General features: G+C 47.6%; 1 protein-coding gene across 1 annotated transcript in view; it reads left to right on the top strand.

Moving 5' to 3' along the window:
- CACNA1C (calcium voltage-gated channel subunit alpha1 C) overlaps positions 1–27,154 on the top strand; it is a 589,282-nt gene that overhangs the window by 351,002 nt on the left and 211,126 nt on the right. Inside the window, exons 4-5 of the mRNA XM_087814454.1 lie at positions 10,490–10,629; positions 18,655–18,794. Coding sequence (XP_087670580.1) covers positions 10,490–10,629; positions 18,655–18,794 — 280 coding nt within the window. The remainder of the gene's footprint in view (positions 1–10,489; positions 10,630–18,654; positions 18,795–27,154) is intronic.

Raw genomic sequence — 27,154 nt, 5'->3', positions numbered from 1 at the left:
ACCTCATGGTCACCAGATAGTTGTCATGGATCCAGGCTTCATATATAGACATGAGCATGTCCAGCTAAAGAAATAGTGCCAGGTTGGGTCACATGCCTCTCCTGAAGCCAGTAGATGGTGATGATGACAGTAGTGGAGATGGTGGTGATGATGATGATAGTGGTGATCTGGTGTTGGTGGTGATGACGGTCATGGTGGTAGTGGAGATGGTGGTGATGATGGTGGAGGTGGGGAAGGCAGTGGTGATGATGTCAGTAGTGGAGGTAATGATGGTGGTGGTGATGATGACAATAGTGGTGATAGTGGAGAGGTGGTGGAGATGGTCATTGTGGTGATGGTGGTGGTGGTGGTGATAGTGGCAATGGTGGTTTCGTAAGGAGGAAAAGAAAGTGGGAATAAGAGGAGAAGAAAGGTATCTACCCTTTCTGCTTTACAAAGTGATCATGAGACTCAACATCTGAATATATGGCAAGTGCCTTGTGAACTGTAAAGTACTTCCCAGTGAGTTATCACTGTAGTGATTATCGCATGGCTAACAAACCTCCTAAATCAAAGGTGGGGAATGTCTGGCCTGTGGGCCTTATTAGGCCCATGAAATCATTCGGTCTGGCCCTGCCAAGGCAACCACAGGCAGGACTTGAAATTCAATAAATTCAATTGAATGTCTGACCAAATATAGCAGGCTAATTTTTAAGTTGGTAATTTTGTATGGCCCATGAATGGCGTTATAAATATCCAAATGGCTCTTGACAGAAAAAAGGTTCCCCACCTCTGTCCTAAATCCAGGGGTCCTCTGCTCTTGAGAGTGCTGACTGTCGTCCTTCACCTTTGTCCACTGTAGTCGAAATAAATGATGTTAGGAGGCAAAGGAGCAGCAGGTTCCCAGAGACACAGGGACATGCTCGCAGCTTTGGGACTGGGGTTTTAAGCCAGAGTAGAACCTCTTGCTGTGGATCTGAAGGGTAAAGAGGGACGTCGGGCAAGGACATTCAGAATACAGGGAGCCAGCAAACAGGATACAGAGAAGCTTTTGTTTTTGTTTTGTGTTTCCTCGATAATAGATGTGAGGCCTCAAGTCTCTAGTTTTTGTTAAGGTCAAGAGGATCAAAAGAGGCACAAAAGTGAGTTGTGCCATCTGCTTAGAGGCCAGGAGAGCTGATGTGGCCGGGGCAGGAGAGGAGACAGGGAGAGGGAGCAGGGCCAGTGCGGCTGACAGCTTCCGCAGCTCAGCAGGGGCGCCGTGGGAGTAGATGGAGCCAGGACCTCTGGGGAGGACGCACAAAGCCCCCTGGAGCAGGGATGTTCACTCTACAGACATGGGCAGAACGCCTGCTGTATGCAGGTACTCGGGCTGCAATGATGTCAGCAACTGCTATTGAATGATGACTGTGTGATGTCTAATTCTCAGAATTACCCATCAATCTGTATAACTATCCCCTGTTTACTGGTGAAGAAACCAGAGTTGGGGAGGTTATGATGCTTGCAATAGGGAAACAATTTGATCCCGGGTGTGTCTGACTCCAAAGCCCTCTTTCCTCCATCATTTTGCCTTTCATTTAAAGATACCTCCTAGCCAAAGGTGACAAGGACACTTGCTTCTGCCCTGCAGGCGCTCTGTCGCTGAAGGGAAGGAATACCTAGAAAACACAGTGTAATAAGTGCTATCACTGTGATCTAAAGAGAGGGCACTGTAACTGGGAGGAGGCCAGGACTTCAGAGACAGGGAGGCCAGGGTGGTGACAAGGGAGCTGTCCAGGAGCATGAGGAGAAAGGGGTGGGGCTTGACCTGGCATGAAGAGAGTTGCCCATGATAACCTTTCTGGCTCAGGTGTGGTGAGTGAAGGTTTTGGTGTGGCTGGGGTGCAGGGTGGTGGCCAGGACGAGGCCAGAGGGACTGGGTGGGGCTGGCCTGTGGCAGACCTGGGAGCTAGGCTCAGGAGGCTAGATTCCATTTCAATGCAGAGGGGAGCCTTTGAAGGTTTTAAAGTAGTAAAACAGCCTAGATGTCAATGTGACCAGTTAGGAAGCTGCTTTAGTATCCAAACAACCAGTGATGGGGGCTTGGATGGGGACAGACAGTGGGATGGACAGAAAAGACAGTGGCTGTTTCCCTGGGTCAGGTGTAAGTCTGCTCCTCAAAGAAGGAGGGCACTCGGAGAGAGCTTTGAGGCCACTGTTGTGCCTTCCCTCTCTTTGGGAAATTATACACTAGCCCACAGGTCACTAAGCAGATGCCCCATTGTCCCCAAGAGTAATTCAGCCCTGATTGGCAGTATCTCTCACCCTGTCCACTCCATTACCCCAAAAGAAAAAGCAGCATCCCTGAGCCAGAGTAAGCTTCTTGGAGAGGGAGGGGCTGTCATACTCTGACAGCTGAGCCGTCCAGTGACAAGATGGGCAGACTTATAAGGAAATGACCTCCTGAGGCAGAGGCCAGCAAGTGGAGGGAGCTCCTGCTGCGTGCAGAGGCTGGCCTGTGTAACATTTGGGTACTTTTGAACTCCAGGAGAGCCATGCAGGTAGCATGTGACGAAGGGTGATTGCTCCCTCTGTACCGTTCATATGCTGGACACCAGATGGAGAACTCCAGCAGGCCGGTCTCTGCCCTGTGGGAGTTGGCAGTTGAGAAATACAGCCTAGGAAGGGGCCCCATGGGTGGTGAGAGATTCCATCTCAGGGATGAGGCAGTGAAGAGCCCAGAAAGAGTGGGCAGGCCAGCACCCAGATGCCTGAGGCAGCACGCCCAGTGCATTTTGATCTGAGGCTGGTGCCAGTGTGCTGGGCAGCTGAGGCTAGGCGGCCTCTAGAGAAGAAGACAAGGACATGAGAAATGCATAAGTGGGTAAGTCACTTCAACTTAGCATCATGGGCAAGCACAAAGAAAACAGACCAGTTGGAGGAGAGTTTTTATTTTTCTAAACTGAGTTACTGTAAAACCCTGGCATACTTTTCAACTCACTCAGCCTCAGTTGCTAGATGCACTTGATAAATAGGTGAATGTTCTTTTCCAGGCTGCTTTACTCCTAGGCTATTAAATGGTTTGTCCTCTCCCTTCTTCCTTTAACAAGAAGCCTTGAGTCTTGAGGCCACACCATCTGAACCACCAGGCACTTTCTAAATGGGTGTGTACATAAGGCCCTTGGGAAGGGCCTGCCCTTGAAAATTGTGAAGTTGAACTAATTGTCTCCCTAGCCAGCCCCCTTCTTCCCAATCCAGGGATCCCAGACATCTGGCCAGGAACTCACCACAAAAAGCTATGCTGTCAACATTCTGATGAATCAGTCCCTTTTCAGGTGGTAGCTGATACAGGTTTTAATGGGACCTCAGGTAGTTTAGATGGAGACCCCCTAAAAGTTAGAAAACCTTTAAGATCCAAAAGAGTGCTGCTTTTTTCTTTTTTCATTGTAGTAAATAACAAAATCTGCCATTCTAACCATTTTTAAGTGTACCCTTCAGTGACATTAATTATACTCACAATGTCATGCAACTATCACGACTATCTCTTCCCAAAGTTTTTTCCTCTTTCCAGCTCCTGGTAACCTCTAATCTATGTTCTGTCTCTGAATTTGCTCATTCTAGGTATTTCACATAAGTAGAATCATCCAATATTTGTCCTTTTGTGTTTGGCTTTTTTCACTTAGTACAGTGTCTTCAAGGATCACAGTGATAGCACTTATTACACGTCAGAACTCCATTTTTTTTATGGCTAATAGTCCATTGTATGTATGCGTGTGTGTGTGTGTGTGTATATATATATATATATATATATATATATACACACACACACATATATATATATATATACATACACACACACACACAAACACCACATTGTGTTTATCAGTCATCCACTGATGGAAGAAAGCTTCTTAATGGCTGCATTTCAAGCACCAGTAGGGACCCCAGGATGGAGGAGCTTTGGGGATCCTCGCTGTCTGCCCTTCCAGCCATACCATATAAGTGGCCCTTTACTGCCCAGTGACCCCTGGTGGGCACAGTAATTCAAGGTTTCAATCAGTCCACAGACAGAAACAGCTGTACTGTAGAAGAAGGAGCACCAACCAGCCATTAGGAAACCTGAGTGCTCATCACATCAGGTAAACATGTGGCCTTGGACAAGTCCCCTTACTTCTGAATAATGAGGATTTTGGAATATGTGTCCTTATTTCTACAGCCCATCAGTGTCCTAAGATAACAGTGTGGCAAATGGTGGGGGTTGGAGCAGACCCTCAGGAAATATTTGTGACTTAATGAATGAATGAGAGAAGAATTGGAGGGAGGAAATGTGGTATTCCAGTTGTTTTACCCCCCTTCGTTAGAGAATAGGCAAGAGGCTATAATTTGAGGTCAGACTGAATGGCACTTTAGTTATGAAACAATCTGAAAAACAAGATGCTGCCCAGAGCATTGTTACTGTGTTTATTGTCTTTGCACCTTGTCCTGAGCTGGAATTGTATGACTGGGCTTCTCACCAACTTGTTTGGTGTAGAATTCTTGGCAGCTTTAATAAATAAACTTATATACATTTAAGAGGGTGCACATGGGCTTAGTACCAATTCTCACACCCTAGTCTATTATATAGCATATGTGAGCTGTATAGTGTTCAGCGCAGATGTTGGACATCACCCAGATGTGCCATGGATGTGTGTACAGAAATGTGTATACGTGACTAGACAGTCTCTCACGATTGTTCTTGGCCTAGGAGCACTCCCCTGGCACAGCTTCTGTTCACAAGGAGTCCGTGTTCTTCTAAAGCACAAATATTGCTAATCTCTTTAATGAAGGATTTTTTATTATAAAATCCATTTGTATTTATGGTGATCATCAGAACAAGGACGGGAACTCCTTGTTCCTTTCCGTGTCTTGGAATCTGACTGTGCTCTAGGCAGAAATGCACCCAGACCGGGCACCAGCTTCCTCACTTGCCATAGAATTTTGGAGAGAATTTGTATGTCATTTGCCACTTTGGAAGTGGTGTTCAAAGTTTCAAGAAAAACACAAAAAGCAGTGATTCCTCTTCTCAAATAAAATCTTACCAGAAGCCAGAATATAAAGCCAATAAAAGCCTTCCAGGCTGGTCAGGAAGAGGTAGCTACTTCTTTTCTGTGTATATTCTCTGTCGACAGCCCTCTCAAATTGGCTTCCTGAGCTCCATTCAACTGTGTTAGGACCTTTGGACAACTTAGCATGTGGGTTCAAAAGGTACTGCTCTGCTTCAAGGGGTGGGGGAGCCAAAGCCCCACTTTCTCAGTCTTCCCTAACCTGTGACTGCTCCCGAACAGCACTTTAGAAACCCAGGGCTCTTTGCAGCACTGTGTTTTAAAAATGCTTCATTAGTTCTTTTACAGATGAGGAATTAGACCGAGAGAAATAAAATGACTTGCCCAAAGACACACAGAGTCAGTTGGCACCAAAATCAAGATTTTACTGTTGAAAGATATTGAGTCTCTGTCCTCTGGAAGTTAAGACGTAGTTGAAAGGCTGGATATGTACACATGAAAAAAGCGGGACACTGCGATAGACTGTACTCTTCAATGTCTAATTAGCTCCATAGTGTCTAGAAGAGGCTGTGATTCCTGGGAACTGAGCTCTCTCCCCCTGAATTCTTCTAAAAAATGTGGCCATGGGCCTGGGTTGCCATTGGTGACCCTAAAAAATGAGCAGGGAGAAAGGAAAGAAAGCAAGAAGAATAAGGACACGGGGAAGAAGCAATGGGAGGGAAATAGCCCTGGGGAGGAAGGGAAGTGATAGGACGAAGAAGAGAGCCAGGAGCCATCTGACAGGGCAGAGTGGTCCCCCTGGCCCAAGAAAGGGGCTCCTCCAGGAACCCCGGGAATCCAGTCCAGACGCTTCCCTGACTTGGCCCCGTGGTTTGTTCTCTCTTCTGTAGTTTTTCTACCTCCTCTACCCTTTCCAACTTCAACCCAGAATAGTAGGAATGAGGATCTTAGTCTGTTGCAGGTCGGTTTCCCAAGTTCCCTGGTTCCCAAGAGCACAGAAAGGGCCATTCGCATGCTGGCTGTTGGGTGCGTTCTCAAAGAGCCCTGGACCCCTCCGCAGCCGGGAGGAGCCTGGAGCTCGGGCTCAGGACAAGCGCCGTAAAGGAGTGTCACTCACAGGACCCGAGACCCCGAGGCGGCAGCAGCAAGACAATAGTCTGTGACAGAGCTTTGCTCTTTACTCTGTTCATATTCACCCCTAGATGTTTCTTTCTGTTTTTCTTAATTGAATTTATTGGGTTGACAGTTTCTATTGCAGTACCACACATATCTTGAAAGAATCGACTAAGCTGTTTCATTTATTTAAGTGTCTTTGTTTGTGTTTTGGTTTAGGTGTGTGTTTTAATTCTCTAAGGGCGTTCATGCCCCTGAGGTCAGAGTGAATGCAGGGCTTTTCTCAGTGGCCGTCAGCACGCATGGCTGTGTCCAGACTTTGCAACCACAGGCACCTGCCCCTCCTCTGGGTTCTTGCCAGACCCCTTCTTCCTGACTCCCAGGTCCCTTTTCAGTTCTAGCTCAGATTCTTAGCAAGTGCAGTGTGACTCAGCTGTGTCTTTGGGGATAAGCGGGGACCAGTGAAAAAGGTTCCCCGGCACCAGGGAGGCCAGATGAGATGAACGGACCTTTGGATGAAGGGTCAGGAAATCGGTTTCCTGTTCTCGGCATTTGCCTCCCTGGCCTTGATATCTTATCAGGATCCTACTTTTTCAAGAGAGGAGGTTAATTAGATAACCTTCAAGGTCCTTTTCTCTCTCAGACTCATGGCTTGGAGAAGGGTCCTGTAACTTCTGCCCAGGAGATAAATGTCGCGATCTGGCAGTGCTTTCCTGAGGAGAGGTTGTCCCTTACAGGGTTGGATTCCAGTCTCAGCTTTTCTCTCTTTAGTCCACGTGCTCTCCCAGGGCCACCTCATTCAGGCCTCCCTGCAAGCTGAGTCCCACCTCGGCATCTTGATGTCGCACAAGTGCCCTAATTCAGCGAGTCCATAACTAATGTCTCCCCTCCTTCTCCTTCCAAGTCCCCTACTGCGGTGAGAGGCATCACCATTCAGAGTCATCAAATTAGAAACCTAGGGAGGGGACAGTGCACTTCTTTCACTGGCTCTTCCTCCAACCCCTGGGTGCAACCAGAAGCCAAATTACATCTTTTATAAAGTCTCTCTCAAATAACCTGCTGCTCAACCAGTCCCTCTGTCTCTGCTGTGGCTCGAGACTCTGTGATCTTTGGATGGGTCACTCACCTACCCTCTCCACCCCTGTCACCACTGTCATGCTCTAGGGCAGTGCCACACTGCCATGCACTTCTCACCCCGTCACCCCCAGTCTCCTCAGAATGGAATCCAAGCATCCAGGCGTGGCCACAGAGCCCCAGGCATCTTGCTTCTACCCATCCCCTCACCCCCATTTTCTCACAACCCTCACTCTGGCCAGATCAAATGCTTGCCTTCCCTGAAGCTCTCCACACCTGCCCTCTCCTTATTTCTTCCCACCCTTGGGATCCTTGACACGCCCCCCGCCACCTCCACCTTCTTTGCTTGTGCAACTCCTCATCCTTCAAGCTTCATCTCGGGGCTCCTGACCTTTGGGAAGTGCATCCATAGCAAACTGCTGGCCTCTAGAGCACCACTTACTTATTGTTCTGGAATCATCTGTCCATTTGTCCCTTACTGTGCCAAGATCCATCGTGCCAACTTACCAAGGATCAATTTCAGATCTTATTCTCTCAAGTCTCCAGCACCCAGCTCATAAATGTGTGTGTGAACATTTGAGCGACCTACTGTCATGTCAGATGGGTCCTCTGAGTTTCCACGTGTTATGTGCCAGGGTGTGGGACAAATGTCTCATAGTGTAGACTTTATTGGGAGAATTTAAAAGGCCACAGGTCACAAGAGAAGCCACAGACACCCCTCCCCAAGCCTCCATCTCACAAAGAGGTGTGCCAGGTCCAGGAAGCCACTAGGCCTGCAGTGTGGGGCTCATTGCAGTGGAGGGGCCCAAGACCCCTCCGACCCCATGGCTTTCTCTTTTTATAGGGAAATCAAGCAAGGCAAAGCAGCCTTTTAGATGAGGGAATAAATAGACTGCTTGGTGCCAGGCAGTCTGGGTTGGGGGTGCCAGCTGTTTACAGGAGCCGTCTGGGAATGCTGGCTTCCCAGAACATAGGGCCTTTGGGATATTACCAGTCTCCCTACCCAGGGAAAGAGGTATTCTCAGCTTGGGTGCTGCCTCTCTCAGAAGGCTTAGACACCCACAGGGAGCTCCAGCATCACTTTAAGGTAATTCATCTTGTTGTACCAGACTGAAAATGAGTGACTGGATGGATGGATGGATGGATGGATGGATGGATGGATGGATGGATGGATGGGCGGATGGGCAGATGGATGGATGGGTGGATGGACGTGTAAAAGTAACTGGCACATATGTGAACACATGAAAGTGCCTGACACCTAGTGGGTACCCAGCTCACATTTGTTTCCACTTCTTTTCTTCTGTTCTCGTCCCAGCTTTAACTCTGTGGATTTCCATGGAGGTTTCTGGGGTACAGAGGAGGTGTTTCTGTCATCTGGTGCTGCACATAAAAGCTCTGACCATCAGGGGATGGGGCTGTGTGCTGTTTGACAGCTCCCCCCACCTTCCACAAGCTTCCTCAGGTTGCACTGTGCCCTTCTGAAAGGTGCTTTCCTTTTCAACACTATCCTGATGTTCATTTTAACACAACATCACCTAATTTAAGGACTGGAGGCTCCCTGACACTGTGATTTGTGCCTGGGTCACAGCCCCTAGACAGTCTCATCCCCAGACCAACTTTGTGATGCTCTAATGAGTAGAAAATAAAGGTTGGATAGCCTGCCTCTGAGATGCTGATTCAGTCTACCCTCTGCAGTCTCTTCCCACAATTGCTACCTGGCCTGGGCCTGCATCAGCACATGGGCCAGTGGTTCTTAAACTTAAGGTGCCTCAGAGACACCTGGAAATTGTCTGTAATGCACATTTTCAGGTTCCATAGCCAGGAGATCTACTTCAGTATGTTTGGTTGGGGCCCTGAATTCTGCATTTTTTTAACTTTGCATCCTTAAACTGCTTCACCCAGGGGTGAGGCTAGTACCCACTAAATGTCTAGGGGATCCAGAAAGAATGAAGAGAGCACAGGGACATGCATGTATACTAACCTCATGGGAAGAGCTACCCATCAAGCTCCCAATACCCCAGTGTCAGAGCACCTTCCCGCAGGCCAGGTGGAAGGAGGAGGGCCTTCTCGGGTGATGCTCACTCTTTACAATGTGGGTGGGCCCTGTGGGTCTGCAGTGAGCTCTGGCCTGGTAGAAGATGGGAAACTAGGTTTGGGCATTCTGAATTGAGTGCTTCCTGAGGTTGTAGACAGGCCTGTCCTGCTTGGAGGACCTGTGGCCAGATGCCATGTGGACTGGTGTTTTGTGGCTCCAGTGAGAAATGGGCAGAGGCTCCTGCAGAGGTGATCAGTGGATCATGAAGGCATCCAGGCAGCAGCCTTGGCCTGATGGGGCCATTAAGGATTGCACTGGGGATGGCTGTGGGAGAAAGCAATTAATGGTGTGGGAAGCCGATGAATCAAGAGTCGTCTCGCTCTAATTGAGCCAATGAGTTTGTCCTGTTCAGTGTGGGCTCCCTGGGTCAGGAGCTGCAGCCTTAAATGCAGAGCCCTTCTTCAAGGTGGCAGATGGCGGAAAAGACTACCTACCTCCCGCCCCCTGAGAAAAAGAGAGGAGCCTTTCCCATCCACAGTCCCCACCCCAGTACCTGTCTCCATCCTGGAAATGCTGGTTTTCACTGCTAACTTGCCCTATGTCTTTGGACAGAGTTTTACTTTCTCAAGAAAGAGAGAGGGTTCAAATTTTTGGACGCGTGTATGTGAGCAGTTCTGCCTGTTTCAGCTGCTGTCGAGAGATCTTCAGTGTCACAAATGCTTTGCAGCTGTGTTTTGTTCTATTTCAGAGAACTCAGCTAGTACACGCCCAGGACTGAGTTATCTTCAGGGTTTGTTACCTTGACTAGTGTCACACTTCTCCTGCAGTCCTGTCTCCCCCCTTTCTCAGCACCCTTCTCTTCTGTCCTGGCATTGTTTCCCTTTAGGTCAAGACATTGTGGGTTCTCTTCTGAGAAGGTACAACGACATGTTGACTGGTTAAGTAAGATGTTTTCCAAAAAATGTGTAATTTTTGACCATTCTAATATTTGCACTTTAACAGAGAACATTTGAAGACATTAAAAAACCCACAAACCCCAAACCCATAATGCCCAGTGCATTGCACTTCTAATAGCGGGACAGACTGTGGAGTTACTGATTTGGTTTGGGAGGGGTTCCAGGGGGCCCCACCCAGTGTCCCCGTAACTCCTCCCACAGGGTGGGGGCAGCATTCTCCCCCACCTCCTTGTGAGAGCTGCTGGGCAGAACTTTATAAATCCCCAATCTAACAATTTTCTTTTTCTCGCTCTTCTATTTTTGTTTCCTAGGAACGAGTGGAATATCTCTTTCTCATCATTTTTACTGTGGAAGCATTTTTAAAAGTAATAGCCTATGGACTTCTCTTTCACCCTAACGCTTACCTCCGCAACGGTTGGAATTTACTAGATTTTATCATTGTGGTTGTAGGGTAAGTATATCTACCCTTCTCTATTTCCTCCCCTTACCCCTGTCGCCAACCAATACATACCTCTTTTTCCTTCTGTATTTATATCTCCTTTTGATTTGGTTACAGCAGCACTGGCCTCAGGCAGGACGAGAGGATCTATTTTAAATATCTCTTTGAATTCAGTCTTTCTCTAAAGGGGAAGGAACTATTTATTACCGAGGAACCTCCTCACCACTGCTCTCACATGCACACGTGCGCTCACACACATGCACATGTGCACGTGCTCCCTCCCACCCCCGCACACTCACACACACACACACACACACACACACACGAATTGAATCTGAGTGCTTTTGATGAAACCCAGGGTCCTTCATGCAACTGTGGAGAGTCCTCTGCTTAAGGTGTTTTCTTCCATCTCCAACCACATCTGGCCTGACAGCTCCTCTGACCGATTTCCCTGCTGTATCGCTGAGCAGATTTAGTTCAGCATGCCAGTGAGCATGCAGTCCAGGGACATGGGTTGGGGCTGGCCCACAGGAGCTGTGGATGCCCACTCTCACCTCTCCAGTGAGCCTTGTTCTCTGGCCAAGGAAACCAGGCTGCTCAAGAGAGGTGCGTGAGAAGAAAACGGGGAACTATGAAGGACCAAGGTGATGAGTGACCAAACCCAAATCAAACACAGCTTCCACCTGACACTCTGCTGCATTTTAGTATCAGATGAGGCAAAGTCAATCTATGCTTTAAAAATAAAACAATGCAAGAACTCTTAAATAAAATTTAGAAGTGATCTGTTTGTCAAGGAATTAGTAACTTCACAGAAAGATTCTCTAGAAAATATTTGTACCTAACAAGCCTACTTCTGCTGTGTGAGATGTAATCTATTATACAGTGGATGACGGTCTCATGACTTACCTGTTTTGTAAGGGGAAGACCCCTTTGCAGCAAGATTTTTCTTCAAGAAGAAGCTGGGTTCTTTGAGCTATCTGTTGTGACTCTGAGCTTGGAGAGTGGTCAAGTTGTGGCCACCTTGCGTTTTCACTGCCTTGAAGTCCCGACAGGCTTCAGTGTCAAGGTCAATATGTCATTCAGCTCTTATCCCAAGAAACTATTTTCATGAATCCTCCTGTGCTGTCCCAGTGAAGACCCAGGCTCCCATGCCTTCTCCAGAGCACTGGCTGCTCGTGATCTCATGGGAGCGTCTGGTCTTTCCTGCAGGAAATAACACAGGAGCAAATAGAGGTCAATTAGGAGTTATGTCCTTGTTTCTGGCCATCTGGATGGCTTGTGAGGGTTATTTGGAACTGTTTTAGGGTTTTTTCTTAACAACCCTAAATCAGGGTTTTTGGAACTGTTTGGAACTGTTTAGGGTTTTTGCCTGACCAATGAGTGACACATTTTGGCCACATTAACATCAGGGATATTTGGGTGGCTTGAGGAGCACTAAAATCAGAGTATGTGCCAGAGGACTCAGAGTGAGGAGGCATCTATATGAGGGATTTTGCTGCTCCTGTTCATGCCAGAATAAGCAAAGAGTGACTCCACAAATGCCTTGAATGCTCAGTAAAACATAGCAAAGGTCTTTAAGGGGGGTTGTTCCAAATGCCCCTGAATCCTTTTTAAAACCCAAATCTTTCTCAAGGCCTCGGTCTCCTGGGAACCTTTCACACATGTGGAAAAGAGCTCCAGGCTGAGATCTGATGTTTCTGGGAGTCATAGAGAGATGGGGTGTCTTGCTGGGACCAGTTTTGTTTAGGCAAAGATGCTACATCTTCTTACCTTTATGAATAAGTCAGAGTTGACCAGATACAGTGCTGTGCCACATTCACAGCCTTCACTGCAGCACAGGAGGCGAGACTAGGCGGCACCGGTAGGCATCCAACAGGAGCCCTGGGAGGGAGGAACAGGCGCCAGGCTGCAGGCTGCACCCTGGGCGACCCTGCTCATCCCCAGCTTGTTTAGACCCCGCTGCATCCCTTGGACTGCTGCTCCTCTCCACAGCCACAGAGGGCGGGTTTTCCATGGGTCATCCTGGATTCTGGTCGCTTTTCCCTGGGGTCTAGGCCATGAGGCTGATGAAGAAAGGGAGGCCTCCAGGGTTGGCATTCTTCCAAAAGATGCCTCTAGTTGGCTCTTTAAGCCACTTAGGCTGTGATGCTAGCACTTGCTCATCTTGTGGTTCACCACGACCCTTGGAGTTCTTCCCCATCAGTTTCCCACTTGGCTGTGTTTGGCACCTGGTTTCTCTTCTTCATGAGTATTGGTCCTAGGGGCTTCCCATCCAGTCTAAATCTCAGCCCATCCTGCTAACTCAAAACATAGCACATAACCCCCCCACGGCAGGTATAGCTCAACCACCTCTCTTCAGCCGTGCCTCATGTTCCCGCTGCCTTTACAGTATTAAATGGGTATCCCTGTTCCCCTTGCATCTCCTGGGAAATATCTGTTCTCCTTGGCACCCCTGCAGCTATTTGGGGGAGGTCCCTCCTGGCCTCCTGGCCCTGGAGAGGTGGGCGCACCTGCCTGCTGCCTGAGTGCCATGTTGAGAGCCGCTCTCTCACCTCTGCGTTGCCATTCTGGTGGCCTGTGACAAGAGGCATTTCCTTCCCCCCACAGACCTGTCACATTTCCTTCCTAGAGTGGAGTTCTCTCCTTGGTAGGATGGGAGATGGTGCTGCTGAGTGAACATGGAGAGAACTTCAAAGGTCTCTATGAGCTGCCTCCCCCCAGCCAACCCTAAGAACCGGGGAATCTGCAGTAGCTCCATCTGCTCTAGAGATTCTGCTGCAGCCACAAAGGCTTCTGCCACAGCTCTGTGTCCTTCCTAGTATGTTGGCCCTGTCCCACCAGGCCCTCGAGAGCCTCATTGTCCTGTTCTTTTAAACGCCCTAATGTCCAGCTAAGGAACTGCCAGGCACACCTCCTGCATACATCCCTCCCCAAGCCTCTGCATCTAAACCCAGCCCTTAGGGGCAGGTAGGCACAAGCTGTGGTTTCACCTTTCTGGTGTCTAATGAGGGTAAGAAACACAGCAGCCCCACAAGCCAAGACCAACATCCCCTAGATCCGTTCCTGCATTTTTGACCCCTTCAAAACTAAAGGCAGACACTTAGTAAAGATCTGCATTGAGTTGGGGCAGGGGCTAAAAGAGAGGAAAGTTGCCTACTCTCTGCTCCCTCCACTGAATAATATTTTGTGAACATCTTGTACTCCAATAAGCACATTGGTTTCTTCCAGGAAATACTAGCAACCAAATCTGATTTGGATTTGGAATGCTATTTGACCAACTTGCAAACTGGTCTCCATTTCCATGATGTAGACTTAAGTGGAAAGAACATTTCTCTGGAGAAAGGAGCCTGTTCCCCGATCCTGGCAACCTCTCAGTTTCACCAACTAACATGTGAAACCATCTGATTGCCAAGCTGAGCTGAAATAATCCTGGAGCAGAGAGACATTACATGTGGTCTGGCCGGGGTAATCCAGCTCCTTTTAGCTGCAGAACCCATTGTTCAAGAAGAGCCTTACTCAGAGGCCCAATGCAAAACACAGACCAAGGGGGGGCCCACTGTTAAATATGGGAAAAGGAGCCAGAACCCCAGTCACTCACCTCTGGCCTCACTGCCCAAGAAGTCCCCAGGGAGTTCCATGGAGCACAGTTTGAAAATCCTTAATCTAGACCAATTTCCTCATTGCTGGGCCCTGCCTAGATCTGAGCTTCTGCAAAGCTAAACCTGCAGCTGCAGCCTCTGGTTCCAGATCCAGTTCCCTGGGGCATGAGTTGTTCAAGGCTCCAGTTTAGTCCTCAAAACAAAGTCTCCCTGGCCCCGAGTTCAGGTTTGATTAGGGGACCCAGTTCTGATACCCGGACTTCCTTCTCGACCCGAGGCCATGACCCAGCACGCACTCTACTGGCAGAGAATCAAGAGCCATCTCACGTACAAAGGACAGAAATTGCCCCTGTGTATGCTTTTCCCCATTTTTCTTGGTTACCACAAAAAATCTAAGACTCCAAACTCCCATCCCATGCGGGCTGTGCGTCCTCTAATCTACACCCTTTTCCCTCTCCACCCCACTCCTGAGTCCTGCCCACTGTGCCCTCTGATCCCCAGTCCATCTCCCATTTAGGGGGAGCAGATGTTTTCTGTAAAGGGCCAGGTATAGCTTTTCAGCTTTGAGAGCCCTGCAATCTCTGTCCCTACTGTGCAGCTCTGTAGAGAGAAAACAGCAATTGCGTAAGGGATGGGTGTGGCTGAATTCCATTCGAACTTTATTTAAAGAACAAGTTCTTTCTGATCACTCCTTTCAATTTCTGACTCTAACCTGAGGGTCCTGCTTGCCTTGCAGTCTCTAGAGGTGGCCAGTCTCTCCCAGATGCTTCATTCCACAGTCCAGAAGTCAGGAGAGCAACCCTGCTTTCCCCTTATCTCTGCTTTCAGACCGCTGTTCTTCCCACTAAAAATCTCCTATTTTGATGCTTGTGTCATCAGACATTTCTAAGCCCCACTTCTCCTTATTGTAGTCCTCTCTAGACCTTTGAGACACTTCTCATTTCTTGAAGACATGAGCTCTTGGCTCACTCCCACTTTCCAACACTCACTACTCCTGCCACCACCCTCCAGTAGCTTCTTGGTTCTTTGATAGCTTCTTCCCTAGGGATCCTGACTCCATTCTATCTCAGCTGCTCACTCCCATGCTTATAGCCAATATCCATGCCATAGCTAATAACTATACTTCTCTATAATCTCAAATCAAACATCCTACTCTCTAAGCTATACCACCCAACTTTCCAGCTCCCTCCCTCCAGCACTGAACGCCAACAACCCATTCATCCTGCCACATTCCATCTGTTCCTCCTCTTATCATGTGCATTCCTCCTTCCAACCACCTTAGATGCCAAGTCCCATCCTTATACTCCTTCACTTGCATTTGTACTCAACACGATTCCTCTCTTCATTTGTCTTACCAATCCTAATCAGATCCGACTAGATGGAGATCTATTTTGTACCTGAAGCTGTGCCATTGAAAGGGGTAGAGAAATATGCAAAGCCAAGCTGATGAGTCTCACTTTACACTCATGACCACCAACCTTGAGGCCAGTAGTGATTCCTGGCAGTCCTGCTACATGTTCCTGCTCACTCTTCCACTTTCTTTATGATTCTTTAATTCCTTTGCCTTTCTCTTCAAACTTCTAATACCTCCTCCTGTTTCACATGTTTAGCCGATGACCTTGCTACCTGTTTCCCTGGGAAAACAGATGCAATCAGAGAGAATTTTCATGCATCCCCACAACCACGTCCATGCCCCTGTAATGTGCCTCCCTGCCTGAACCATGATAAGCCTCCCTGCCCTTATGTAAGCCCAGCATCCCTAAATGTGCATTAGGTCCCCATCCTGCCTACTGAAGGACATCAGTCCTTCCGTTGTTGCCTCTGTGTCTGCATCGGCAAATTGCCTGTCTCTGTTAGATGAGTCCCATCACATGTAAAAATGCCGTCGTATCTTCATTTAAAAACAAACAAAACTCTTGATTCCATAGCCCCTCTGTAACCACCATTTTCCTCTACTCCCTTTTAGAGCAAAATTCCTCAAAGGAGTTGTCTGTGCAGTAGCCACCAGCCACATGTGGCCATCCAGCACCTAAAATGTGGCTAAGCTGAATTGAGATATATTGTACATGCAGTAGATTTCAAAGATTTAGAACAAAAGACAGTGACAAGTATCTCATTAAAAATTCTTTATTTGTATTTATTATAGTTGAAATGATATTTTGGCTATGTTGGGCTATATAAAACATATTATCAAAGTTAATTTCACCCGTTTCTTTTTTACTTTTTTAATGTGGCTACTAGAAAATTTAAATGACATACATGGCTCCCATTTGTGGCTTACATGATATTTCTGTTGGACAGAGCTGTCTATTCTCCCTGTCTATAGTTTCTCCTCCTATTCTCATATCTACTAGGATTTTGTTTCCATCACTCCATCAGTCTTTCTTTTGAAGCCTCAATGGTCTTCATGTTGCTAAATTCAGTGGTCAATGGTCCATCCTTATATCTGCAGCACTTGACACAGTTAACCACTGTCTTCTCACAACCGCTTCCTTCACAGCCACTTGTCTCTTTTATTGATTTCTCCTCTCCTTGATCCCTCAATGGTGGAGCCCCAGGGTTCAGTACTATCACATCTTCACTTTCTAGGATTTGACTTTAGTACATTCTATACAACTATCAAGTTTTTGTCTCCAGTCTGGAGTTCCCACCCCCCAGAAGTCCAGACCCAATAGAGCCTATTCAAGATCTCTATTCAGCTCTAGCTGGTTTGGCTCAGTGGAGCGTTGGCCCATGGACTGAAGGGTCCCGGGTTTGATTTTGGCCAAGGGCATGTATCTTGGTTGCAGGCTCGATCCCCGTCCCTGGTCAGTGGGTGAGCTGGAGGCAAACAATCGATGCGCCTCTCTCACATTGATGCTTCTCCCCCCTCCCAATTCCACTCTCACTGAAAAGCAATGGAAAAAATATCGTTGGGTGAGAATAAAAACAAAAAAATACATCTATTCAGATGTCCAACCAACAACTCAAACTTCACAAGGTTCAAAATAGAACCCTTGATGTGCATCCCCCATAGATCGTCCTTCCAGTTGCTGAAGCCAAAACAGTTGGAATAGTCTTTATTCTTCTGTCTTTCTCACAGTTCACACCCAGTTCATCAGCTAATCCCATCACATCTATCTTAAAATAAATCTAGAATCTGGCTATTTTTTACCACCTCCCCACCTAGGTTAGCACAGCAGCCTGCCCTGGCCTTGTCCCACTGCAGGCTATTCTTCCTACAGCATCCGAGTGATTCTTTTAAAACTTAGTCAAATCATGTCATTCTCCTGCTCAACACTCCCCCCCCCCCCCCCCGTGCCTTCCAACTCAGAGAGAAAATCGGTAGAGCCCCCTGCTTCCTCTTCCACCCTCATCTCCCACTGTTCTCTATTTATCTGCTTTGTGCCAGCCTGCCACTTGTCCCCTAAGGCACTGCCATGCTGCTCCCTTGGGCCCTTTGCATTGATTGTTCCCTCTGCCTGGAACAGTCACCCCACATAGCTCTGTATCCATTCCCGCACTTTCTTTAAGTCTCTGCTCAAATGTCAGCCTAGGAGTGAGTTCCTTTCCCAGCCTTTTGATATCAAACAGGAAGGCCTCCCACCCTGGCCCTCCAGATCCCCCTCCTTGATGCATTTTCGTCTTAGCATTTATCACTCTCTAAGTGTGATATACATTTGCTGATTATTTCGTTTATTGTCTGACTCCTTCACTAGAATGTAAGTTCCAAGAAGGTAAAGACTGTCTATTTTGCTGTGGCTTCAGTGTCTAAAACATTATCGGGTACATTGTAGGTGTTCATGTTTGTCGGAGGGACGGATATACAAGCAGAAACACTAAGCAGCAGAGCTGAAATTTCCATGTCTCGGTTACATGCCTTAATGTGTGGCTTTGCCTCTGCTGGAAACTTATTCACTCAACCATTCGATCATTCATTCGTTTGTTCAACATATTTCTTTTAAGCATCTGTTATGTGCCAGCACAGAGTAGATTTCTTTGGGATCATATATTTGTGCCCAGGCACAAATCAAAGAGATGAGTAGGAGAAAGTATGTGGCCACATGTGGGAAGGAGCTAGGATCCTGCGGAGGGGAGCAGAGGGCCCCACAAAGGGACGGGAGACCTGGCAGCAAACTTCACTTGCTTTTCACTCTGTCCAGGGCTGCCCAGCTCACACAGAGCCAGATGTGTTCTCATAGCTTTATGAGGGCAAAGGGCCCGCCCGTGGCCTCACTCAGACCTCTCTGGGCAGTGGTTATGCTCTTGGTTGGGTGATACCCAAACTGATGCACTGTCAACTTCTGATGCTCACAGACCCTCCTGGGCACACACTGCAGCACTTGCCCCTGGGTGGAGATGGTCACGAACTGCTCCCAGGTTTCTTCAGAGAATTCAGAGCCCAGCTGGGCAAAGAAACACTGTCCTGACAGCTTTTTCTCTCCTTCTTCTCTTCTAGGCTTTTTAGTGCAATTTTAGAGCAAGCAACCAAAGCTGACAGGACAAATGCTCTAGGAGGGAAAGGGGCTGGATTTGACGTGAAGGCGCTGAGGGCTTTCCGCGTGCTGCGCCCCTTGCGGCTGGTGTCTGGAGTCCCGAGTAAGTAGAGCCATTTTTCTTGTGTTGTTACCACCCTCCACTTTCCTTTGCCGGATTGCCAAGGGCACTTTGCAAAGGAACCTGATTTCCTATAAATGGAGGTTTTTCCTAAATGTGTTCCTTTGCTTTAAAAAAACCAGCTCTGATGTGAGTCCATTAAAACACACTGTGGTCCCAGCTCCTGTAAACACTGGCGGGAAAACCAACAGCACTCACACAGCCAAATGAAGACAGCCTACACAGAGAAAACAATCCTGTGGCCGGCTGAGCGATCCCCACAGGGCTCTGGGCTGGGAGTTTAAATACATTTGCGGCAAAAGAGCCAGGTGAGCAGAGACAGCTAATCCCCAAGGCTCGTAGGGTATTTTAACCAATGGGATGGATTATCTCTACCCTGTATTTTTCCAAAGAACAATCAGAAAAGCACCAGTGGATGTTCTAAAAAGTTTATTTTGCCTTTTCTTCCAGCCCCTTCCTCCTTCCATGTCAAATGGGGCATCTCTGGCCTCAGAAGCTCTATTTATGGACCCTACCTGTCATTATGAGAATTGCTTTCACCCTAGGGGTGGAGGGTGTTCAGTAATCTCAAACAAGCAGGAGGGCACTAGGGAGATACTGTCCACCAGGATACCAGTCACATGGCAGCTTCCCTCCCACAGTGCTCCCAGAAGCCTGTCGCATTATGGATGAGGCCCAGGCACCAAGCACAGCAGCTTCGGGTACCCGCATCAGCTCCAGCAAACCCCAGCCCAGTTGCTCCTGGGGCTAAATCAGCTTTTGGAGAGTTTATCCTTCTTCTCCTTGTTCGATCTGTGGTATCTGAGCCTAATTCTGGACTTGTCTGTAGAGAGTTTACACTCTCAGGTCAGCTCCATCAGACCTGGCCCAAGACTTAAGGCAGAGGAGATCTCTGTGACCAGGCCGGAAACACACTAGTGCGGGGAGGGGGCAGGGGGCAGGATAGCAAAGAGGCCCTCTGCACACCCGTCCTTTACCACCTGCACCAGGGACAGAGAACTTGGAGACGTTATACTGCTTGGTGATATCTCTTAGAGTCATAAAACCATAGAAATGTGAAGGGCCTCATATTAACCTGTTCAGTCCTTTCTGTACATGCACAGGATAGTGATGAGATCATCTTTAAGTAACTGACCAGCAGCAGAGCATGACTAGGACCAGGTCTCCTGACTTTCAAACCAGCTCTTCCCTACCAAACCTCCCATAAAGAATTAACTCTTGATTGTCTTAGACTTGCACACATATATCCTGTCTCTTCAGTTACATTATAAGTCTCTTGAGGCCCAGAACTGTGCCTATCTTGTCTCTGAGACCTGCACAATCAATGCCTGAGTGGTCTCTGCAAAAGGTAGGAGAATTTAGTGGATAAATGAAGCAAGAGTTGGACTGTTTTCTTTGCAGCGAGGCCCCTTGGGCAAGGCTTGCAGCCTGTCCTAAACTGGACACAGAGCTAAGTCACGCAAACACATGTAGAGCAGATTCTCTCTACTTGGCCTGAATCATTTGGGGCATCTAAGAATAGAAACAGTATATGTGATCGCCAAGACCCAATTCCCTTTTTGTGAAGCCTAAATTATTTGGGTTTTCTTGGTCAACAGCCATAACTCAGTAGACCAAAATCAAGGAGTGAGAAGGCAAGGTGAGAATGACTTTGAACATGACTTTAAGGAGCTTCTCATGATGCTGCAGCCAATGTGTCAGCGATAGGAACCGTGAATTGATTCCAAACTTTAGTTAACCGAGCTACATGGACATAATGAATCTTACCCTGTTGTGTATGTGCTTACTAGGGGCCCAGAAATTTCAAAGCTTTGTGCTGGGTATGAGGACATAGCATTAAAGAACAAATATTGTCCTTTCACTTGAGGAATATGACAATCTAATAAAAGAGTATATCAGCCAGCTTTTGCTGCAGGAACAAACAATCCCAAAGTCACAGTTACTTAAAACCAGACACACGTCTACCTGGTTCATGGTACATGAGGATGCTGGCCAGCTGCAGCTGTTCTGGGCTCACTGGGTTTTGTGTGGCGTCTGGTTCCAGAGCCCAGGCTGAAGAAGCGTCCGGCATGCAGGCCATGTCGTTCTCATGGCAGAGGGCAGATAGATGCTCACAAAGGGGGCATAGAGTTAAACCACACAAGCATATTTTGTTTTTGCGCAAACGTGGCTTATATCACAGCTGCTCACATCTCAGTAGCCAAAACAAGTCACATGTCTATCTTTGTCCCGAAGATAATGGGACAAAGGCATGCACCATACTTACAGAGAAGCATGGGCGAATAATTGTGAACAAATAGTACAATCTGTCACAAAGGGACTGAGGAGATTGTTATTAACAGAAATAGTTACAGTAATTACTCTAGTACAGAGATTCTTAATTAGAGATGCATATGGCTGAGAGCCACTCATGCTCTGGTGCATGAAAAGGGAGAATTAGAGAGAGGAGCTGGGGCTCCACTATGGAAGAAACTTCCTGAAGGAGGTGTCTTGTCTCCATATGCATTTACGTAATGGTGGGACTGTATTGTGGTGGTCAGGAAGAGGTAACACTTTTTGGAATTCTCTCATCAGGAAGGTGAAGACATGAGGAAGGTGAAGACATGAGAAAGCCCCTCAAATGTAAGACTCTGAATTTACCTGCCATGCACAACAGGAAACTATTTTTTTGTCACTAAAGATGATGACACTGAGATAGTTTTGCAGTGTGGGCGGCCTTACAGGTGACTCCATGCTTATGCATGGGGCTAGCAACTGTGTCTTGTTTTCTGTGGGTCACTAATACAAAGAGAAGGGGTCTTTTTGGAGCTTAAAGAAAGGGCCAGTCCAGCCTTTCCCACTTTCTCAATAGCATAGTGTGACCTTTTGAGACAGTGAAGTCTGTAGACCAAGGTGAATATGGGCACTGCACTGGTTTGGTTGGTATCACCTAGGAAAATATCAGCAACGCTTCTTATATGACAAACATAGCCACATGTCTCCTTTTCCCACTTCTCATAACTTAAGGTTGTCTCCTTTGACATTTCAGCAAAACTCTTTTAAAAAAGCAAAACAAAAGAACGTTGCCTTTACCTGTTATCTCCAACTCTTGTCTTCCCATTCTCTCTTGAACCCACTCCAGTCAGGCTTTCCCCCCACTGCTGCACCAAACACCTCTGTTGAGGCCGTGGTGATTTCCATGTTGCAGAAGCTGGTGGTCAGTTCTCTGGCCCCATTTTGGTTGATCTATCTGCAGCATTGGGTCATCTCTTATCTTTGAACCACTGTGTTCACTAGGCTTTCGGAATACTGTTCTTTCTTAGTTCTGCCCTTCCTTTACTTGTTTTTCCTTCTCGAGCATTCCTGGAAATCATGACTGTGGCCCTGAGTTTGTGCACAGTAAGGTTGCACAACTTAGGGGTTGATTTCATTGTAGACACAGAAATCAGTTGACTCTTTCAATGAAATTCTGTGTAATTGCAGGATCTGTTTTGTTTCATTGAGACTCTTCCACAATAAAGGAAATCGGTTCCCACTGCTTGTGCAGCTCCACTCTTCCACACAGAAGTGCTGTGAAGCGTGCAGGTGGCACCAAAGGACAAGCCATATGGAACAATAAACACTACATGGGGAACATGAACAATAAATATGGAGGGTTGTGATTAAATATTTGCATGTATATATAAGGAGTACCTTTGCTTGTGGAGCAGTAAGCAAGGGGTCATTTCCTCCTTTCCGTATAATCCCATCTGCCCTCCTAGAGAACTCTCAGGAGTGGACTGAGTTAAGGGAGCAGACAGAGGGAGGTGAGAAAGTGTCTTTTGGATTTGTGAGGCTTTCAACAAAATGCACAGCAGCCCCGACTGGATCTGATGATGAAGGGGATTGAACGGTAAGTCACCTTTATGCAAGATCAGCACCAGCCTTGGAAAACACCATCCTCTCAGCTGACTGTGAACACTTATTGAGCACTTTCTGTGAGCCAAGCACTGGATGAGGCACTGGGGACACAGAGATTAATAGGATACTATCCCCATCTGTCAAGGTACTTGAATGCTTTAGAGACTTTTCATGGGATACATGTTTCCTATGACATGAATTTGTCTAAGGTTAGCTCTTCCTCAGTTAAAAAGTGTTATTTCTGGAAGCACACAGGCTCGAAACAGCTTGTTATTATGCAAGGGTTTGCATTCTAATTGAAAAGTGAGAAGGAGCAGTGAGGACCATGTGTAGGGAGGGGTCAAACTCTTCCTTTCTGTTTTCCTGGCTTAGATTAGGACTGTTTCCTGAAAACAAATCAGCACCAATCAGTCAACTGGTAGCTGATGAGTGGATACCATATAGAAGGCACCAGGGGAGATGTAGTGGTTTTGAGCCTGAGCTCTTGGATCAGACTGCCTGGCTTCTGCCACTGACTTACTCTGTGACCTTGGAGAAGTTACTAAGCTTTTCTGTGCCTTAGCTTCCTCATCTAAAATGGGAATAATAATAGAACTTATTTTATATGTTGTTAGAAGAACTAAATGAGTTAATGCATACAAAGCACTCAAACAGTGCCTTGCGTATTGTGAGCCCTCAGTTAAATGGCTTTTACATCCCATTATATTATGTATTTAAAACAAAAATATATGACAAGATCACTATCAAGACCAAAGATAAAGAATATTCAAGACTTAAAGATCAGCCTGAGACAAAAGAAAAAAATACCAGAGTGGCATGTGTATGATTATTTCACTTACATAGAAAATGAAATGGATTCAAGGGGCAACTTTCACAGGGACTGTGGCAGTCCCGAAAAGTTTATGAAGGAGCAGTATTTGAGATGAGCCTTGAGGCTTATGTAGAAGAGGTAGGGATAGAGATGGAAGGATGTTTGTGTCACCAATACAGGCCAGGCCAGGCCAGCATGTAGGTCTATGCATGAACCAAACCACAATGGAGGAGGAAGTAGTGAGAACCAGATGAGAAAAGTCAGCAGGGAACAGACTGGTGGGTCCAGAACTCCAAGCCAGTAGTCAGTTTTCTAAACAGCCACTGCTGCTCCCTCTTCATTAGAAGCATTTAAAAGACTGCACTACAGAGAAACAGCTAAATGTCTCAGAAATCCCGAGTGTCAGAATGGATGGTGGATCTTGAATTACAGGGAGGTCCATTAATCCACCCTGGATACAGCTATTTGGTAGCAAAGCTGGGCTCAGGGCCAGACCAGAGCCACCGCGCTCTCCCACCCTGCACCTCTCTTCCGTGGGCCAGGGCCAGGTGGGCACCTGCCCTCAGCGCTCTGCTAGAGATCCGACGCTGCAGGGTGCCTAACGCTCTCTTTATTGCTCATGATGGAGTGGATCGTGACTTAGAACTTCCTGCTGCAAAGTGAAAAACTCACCCACGTACCCAGGTGACCACTTTTGTCCTAGGAGGCAGGTTTTCCTCCAGAATGGGCTCTCTCCTCCTGGGGCTAGTAACTGTGAAATTGGCCACACTGATTAGCTAACACTGCCACGGGGGGTATATTAGAGCTGCTAAAAACAACTTTTCCGAGGATTTTCACACTTTGATAGTTCAAAAGTAGTCATGCCATCCTGCTTGAAATTCGTTCTTCGGTACATTGGGCCCCAGTGGATTTGCCATCACCATTACTGCTCCCAAGACCGTGTTTTATGGCCCAGGGGGAAGCCCACACTGCTAGGGAGGAAGAGGGCTTGGGCACCAGAGGTGATCCCCGCAAACAGCTCGCCACTGTCGCTTGTATTTACAGATACCTCACCATGCCAGATTTGATGGGGAAAAGCCTATCTAGAGCTCATACTCAGAAATCAAGTAACTCGGGCCCCTGAAACTTACACACTTTGGAAACTGAGTCCCAGAGAAGATCCACATTGCTTCCCTGCTCACCTCCTGCTTTTCCTATTGCCTGTGTCGTCATTCTCTCAGTCCAGCCTTTACTCCTGGTTAATGCGACTTAATGCCCTAACGCGTCCACATGATGCAGGCGGCACAGTGGCCCATAAGTGAAGGGGGGAGAGACTCGGACTCCAGCCCTACAATTTCTCACAACCAGTGTGGTGACCTTGGGCAGGTCGGTTCTCTCTCTGAACCTCTGTTCCACGTCTGTGATGCGAAGGGCCTGGACTGGCTGGACTCGGCGTTGCCTTCCTGCCCCCACGTCCCCCTCCCCGCACCTGCTGGCACCCCTTGCCTTCGGCAGGTCTCCTTGCCGCCCACCTTCTGCTCTTTTTCTCCTTTCATGTCCTTGAGTTTGGCCCTCTTGTCCCCCTCACTTTTTGTTTTGCTTCCTGTGCCTTTTCATCCCTTTGTCCTAAAGGGGTCTTAAATGTCAGGGGACCTGAGACCAAAATAAGGGGACACTTATAAGGCTACTTACAAGGACAGGGACATGGGCAGAGGGCCACCATAAGTCCATCCTTCACTCCGCTTCTCAGAGGGCCACTGGCTGCCCGGTCCCACTGCCCACCCCTTTCCGCAGCATCTTCTAGACACGCTTCTCTACCACGTCCGTCACTGAGACAGGGAGTAATAAAACCTCACTCCCTGCATTCATCTCATGGTGCTGTCCCTGAATTGGAATGTCTCAGTGGGAAGAGACTTCAGATATCTGGTTCATCAACTTCCCTTTCTGCAGATAGGAGCACTGCAGCCCGACCAGTTAAATGGCTTTCTCAAGGTCACACAGCTACCTGGTGGCAGGCAGACAGGACTCCATTCCTTCACTGTCCGCGGAAGACTGATGGCAGTGCTGAAGGGACCCTCTGGTTTTGTAGTCTCTGGAGGTTACAAAGCTCCCTCACACACATTAGTTCACAGACTCTGGAAGAGGGAGGCACGCCCCAGGGAATGTCAGTGTGCCCCCCCCCCCCCCCCCCCCCCCCGCCCCAGGGCAGCCCTGGGTTTGTTTGCTAAGGCAGAGCAGAGCCCTCTGGAGGCAGCTATGAACAGCAGGACCTCTTAATATTCCCAACAGGCTGGCTGGCTGGCTGGTTTTTTGTGAAGAGTCTGAAGTTGGCTCCATGGAGTGGGCCCGCCTCACCTATCAGACACAGAACAGAATTTCACTCCGTGCCCCCAGTCTCCCAAAACCTTTCATGTTCACTGCACCTAGGAATTGATGCTCACTCTTTCCCATGTCACCCAGCGTGATTCCTGAGCTTCCATTGCAGCCCTTCTCTCCTCTGATTCAGCACCTCTTATACCCCTCTTATCCAAGTGCCTCAGAAGGGGCCCCTGGACTGGAGTTCAGGGGCACAGTTACAGTCCCAGCTCTGCTGGCAACCTTTCTGTTCCCTGCTTTGTGCTTTGGCTTAGTTTGTCTATGAAGTAAGACTAGTAATGGGTATTGTATATGCAGAGAAAAGATTTTACCTGTAAAGTCCCTTGAGCTTCTAGCAACAACTCCTCTTTTGAATCTACCTCTTGAAGAGAGACATATGGATTGTGATGAGCCATGAGGTAGTGAGGAAAGAAAGACAACAAATGCAGCAAAGCAGGTTAATTTGAACAATGAGCATATTTCAGAAGTTCCAGTTCCTGCTGTCATGGAGTTTTACTGAGAAGGTATTGACTATCAATAATAGAACGTGACTAAACTGAGAAAGTCTCTATTATATGGTGCTGTACATACAGCAGTTCACAAAATAATAATGCCTGAGAGCATCCAGTCACAAAGTAACTTCTCAAATTTACTAAAGTGCACAGACAGACATCCCCCCTGCGATGAAAAGGTCCGTTTTGATTGAGAACAGGATGTAGGTGGTGATAATGTTAGGGTTATCACCAACTAAAAGCCACATTTGGTGTCAGTGCCAGGCTTTTAGGCTCCAAGGGCTTTCTAGGTAGGTTGATTAATGGGCCCCCCGGTGCAGGAAGACAGGGACATTGTCCCTAATTTATAGACTCAGTCTCAGTGCTTCTCTCAGAGTGATGAAGATAGGCTAGTGGGGTAATGGAGACAGGCTTAGACTCTTCCAGGTTGGGGATATGCCCTGCTGGATCCCCACCCCTGTTGGGGGAAAAACACAGCTTTCTCAGCAGGGTGCCCACCTGGCTTTAGAGAGTGAGGGCAGTTGATAGTTCCAGTGTTGGTTGCTTTATATTTTGAGGGTTCATGAACCCCTTTGCCACAGGATCTAAGGATAAATGGTATTACTGCCACCTGAGGGACTTGTGATGATGGGGGAGGCTCTCTGGGCCAGCAGGTGAGGAGACCAGGGCTCTAAGCCTGGTCAGCGATGTGATCTTCCCTTTTGACCTCTGATCCTCAGTTTCCTCATCTGGAAAATGAAAGGGTTAAACTGTATTAGCCCTAAAATTCTTCCAAGAAATATCATTCTGTGCTTCAATGACAGAGA

This window comes from Miniopterus natalensis, chromosome 2 (genome assembly GCF_054644295.1).
Source record: "Miniopterus natalensis isolate mMinNat1 chromosome 2, mMinNat1.hap1, whole genome shotgun sequence".
Taxonomy (NCBI): domain Eukaryota; kingdom Metazoa; phylum Chordata; class Mammalia; order Chiroptera; family Miniopteridae; genus Miniopterus; species Miniopterus natalensis.
The sequence above is the reverse complement of the archived record's forward strand: the minus strand, read 5'-3'. Positions and strand labels throughout refer to the sequence as shown.